Below are 2,853 nucleotides of genomic sequence, written 5' to 3'. Positions count from 1 at the left end.
TTTGTAGTGTATCGTATGAACGCAAACATGTAGATCGTACCCCTTTTTTGTTTCCGTGAGAGGTATATGTCATTTATGCGGCCAGTCCACTTGAACAACTGTTACAATTCTCTCTTCGAGATGTCCTCTAGTAGATTATCCAAGAAAATCGAGAACGATTCATTTTCCAATCGACGATACTCTTCTCTGTTCCAAACCCTAGGATCCTTAACCTGATTCCTATAGCTACCCCTCTCAGTGTTTCCCACCCACACTCTCTCTCTACCTCTTTCTCTCTCTAACATTCTTAACCTTCCTATTCTTTCATACTCTGTATAGGAAGCTGTTGGTGTTGGAGCCTTCCCTGAAGGAGAATGGGATTGCATTTACAGAATATTTTCAATTGAAGAAGATGGGAACACAGAAATTGAATCCATGTTTTCTCCCACCCCTAATTTGCAGTATATTTGTCAAGAGAGTAGTAATAACATATTTGATAATGATTTTCACTTTCACATGATGATGATGATGATGGATAATGAGAAAAACCATGATGGGGTTTTTGTTCCTTCTTCACATACCGTTGCTGAACATGTCACAATGAATGAAGATGATGAGACAAGTGAAAATCTTGAATTGCCACTAGATAACAAGAAAAAGGTTCGTGTTTATTCAAAAGATGTAAGCTCTTAGTTAATTTGAACTTAATAGCTCCTTGAATTTAGACTTGTTTGGAACCGTCATTTTCGAAAAAAAAAATTTAATGATATTTTTTTAAAATTTTTTTATAAAATTAAAAGTGATTTTATGTTTGAATATCTTATTTGAAAAGATTTTTTTATTTATCAATTATGTTTAGATAAAATAAATAAAATTTTTTTTTATTTATTATGTGAAAAACATTCTTTTAGAAATTTTTTTTTTAAAAGATGTAAATTATAATTTCTTAAAAAATATGTTTTTTTTTATTTTTCTAGTACTTTTATTTTTATTATTAAAAATTTGTCAAACACATTAAAAAATAATAAAAACTCTTTTTTTATTAAAAAAGATTTTTTTCCATCAATTTAACGACGCCCAAACAAGTACTTTATCGTATATAATATGGTGGTTATATAACTCTAACAACATTTAAAAAGTATTGTTAAAATTAAGATAATTTTTTTTATATTTTTACATTATTTTTTATTTTTATCTTTTAAATTAGAAAATCATATTACTTTAATTTTAGCAGTATTTTTTAAAATGATGTTAAAATTGTATAATCACGATAACCATCCTAATAATAACGACCATCCCAAATATATAGCTGTTGGGTGTTCTTAACATAAGAGTTTGGAAATTCATCAGAGGAAGGATAATGCAGTAGGGAACAAGAAGAAGCAGAAGGTGGAGAGTAATGGGAAAGAAATAGAAGAAAGTAATGATAATTATACCGCTTTAGAAGATGATAATGGCACTAATAATTATAATAAGGAGGAGAATAGTGGAGGAGCTACTTCTTCAGTATTGAACTCAAATGGGAAGACAAGAGTTACTAGAGGATCAGCAACAGATCCTCAAAGCCTTTATGCAAGGGTAATTAATACTAAATGATCACATATAACTTAATTTTTTCCAATTCAATATATATATATATATTCATTATTACTTGTGAATGTTGCAGAGGAGAAGAGAGAGGATTAATGAGAGACTAAGAACTCTACAGAGTCTTGTTCCCAATGGAACAAAGGTAATTATAATTATTAAATCAGTTGTTGTGTATCCCATGTGTACATATATTGTATATAAAAAGTTGTACCTAAACTCAAAAAATTATGTGTTGTTTTCGTTCATTTTTAATATGTATTTTATATTCTAATATGTATCCTATTCGAATGTCTGATTCAGTAACTCATCTTTAATGTATACTTAATATGATTGATCTTATATTATCTATGAGAAACGTAATTTTATCAATCATGATGACCATATTATATTTATATACACAGGTTGATATAAGCACAATGCTAGAAGAAGCAGTGCATTACGTGAAATTTTTGCAGCTACAGATTAAGGTAATATTCCTATCATAAACTTGAATTGATTGTCATTAGTTTCTCATTCTCATTAGAAATTCACATATATATATGTAGCTTTTGAGCTCTGATGATTTGTGGATGTACGCTCCGATAGCTTATAATGGATTTGACATTGGACTCATCAATCTATCTCCTCAACAACATTAATACTACTCCATCGCAATTATTACCTGATGATGATCTTCTTCAACAATCCAAAATGCCTTCTTGCCAGATTATTTTATCACATTTTTTGTTGTACCAAACAAAAAGGTAGAGATCACAGTTATACAGTACTATGATGTGTGCTCTCACTTCAATCGATTATGTGCAGCCTCCTTAAATTCATAAAAGAGAGAAAAAAAAAATTCCTACCCAAACACTTTTGTACATGCAACTGAACGAATGAAAAATCACAGAGGCACCCAGGAGTTGAGGAAAGTATCATATCGTACACAAAAATAAAATGTATTAATAATTGACGACGTTATTGTTTCAGTAATAAATTGACTAACATTTTTTTTAAGTTTTGAAATTCTAAATCTGTACTTTTTAAATGAGTATAAAGACACTATACTATTTAATACTTGTTTGGACGATAAGTCTAAATATGACGATAGATACAGAAGCAACTTTAGCAGAATTAATACTTGTTTGGACGTCATTATTTTGATTAAAAAAATATTTTTTTAGTAAAAAAAGATTTTTTTAGTTTTTAGCGTATTTGGCAAATTTCTAATAGTAAAAGTAAAAGCATTAGAAAAATAAAAAATATCTTTTTTTGAGAAGATGTAATTTACATCTTTTTTTAAAA

The 2,853-nt window shown here is 28.6% G+C and overlaps 1 protein-coding gene across 1 annotated transcript; it reads left to right on the top strand.

Moving 5' to 3' along the window:
• Positions 1–510: 510 nt before the first annotated feature.
• Positions 511–2,207, top strand: LOC112705103 (transcription factor RSL3-like). The gene is made up of 5 exons (XM_025755961.1): positions 511–639; positions 1,330–1,557; positions 1,646–1,711; positions 1,971–2,036; positions 2,115–2,207. The coding sequence occupies exons 1-5, from the start codon at positions 511–513 to the stop codon at positions 2,205–2,207; spliced, it is 582 nt and encodes a 193-aa protein (XP_025611746.1).
• Positions 2,208–2,853: the final 646 nt, after the last annotated feature.

Source organism: Arachis hypogaea, chromosome 8, assembly GCF_003086295.3.
Source record: "Arachis hypogaea cultivar Tifrunner chromosome 8, arahy.Tifrunner.gnm2.J5K5, whole genome shotgun sequence".
NCBI lineage: Eukaryota > Viridiplantae > Streptophyta > Magnoliopsida > Fabales > Fabaceae > Arachis > Arachis hypogaea.
Note: the sequence above shows the minus strand (reverse complement) of the source record. Positions and strands in the feature narration are given on the sequence as shown.

Excerpts from the sequence above, each read along its gene's own strand:
- LOC112705103 (XM_025755961.1), top strand. The coding sequence starts at position 511 with ATGGATAATGAGAAAAACCATGATGGGGTTTTTGTTCCTTCTTCACAT. Across the intron at positions 640-1,329 it reads CACTAGATAACAAGAAAAAG|AGGAAGGATAATGCAGTAGG; the intron begins GTTCGTGTTTAT and ends GAAATTCATCAG. Across the intron at positions 2,037-2,114 it reads TTTTGCAGCTACAGATTAAG|CTTTTGAGCTCTGATGATTT; the intron begins GTAATATTCCTA and ends ATATATATGTAG.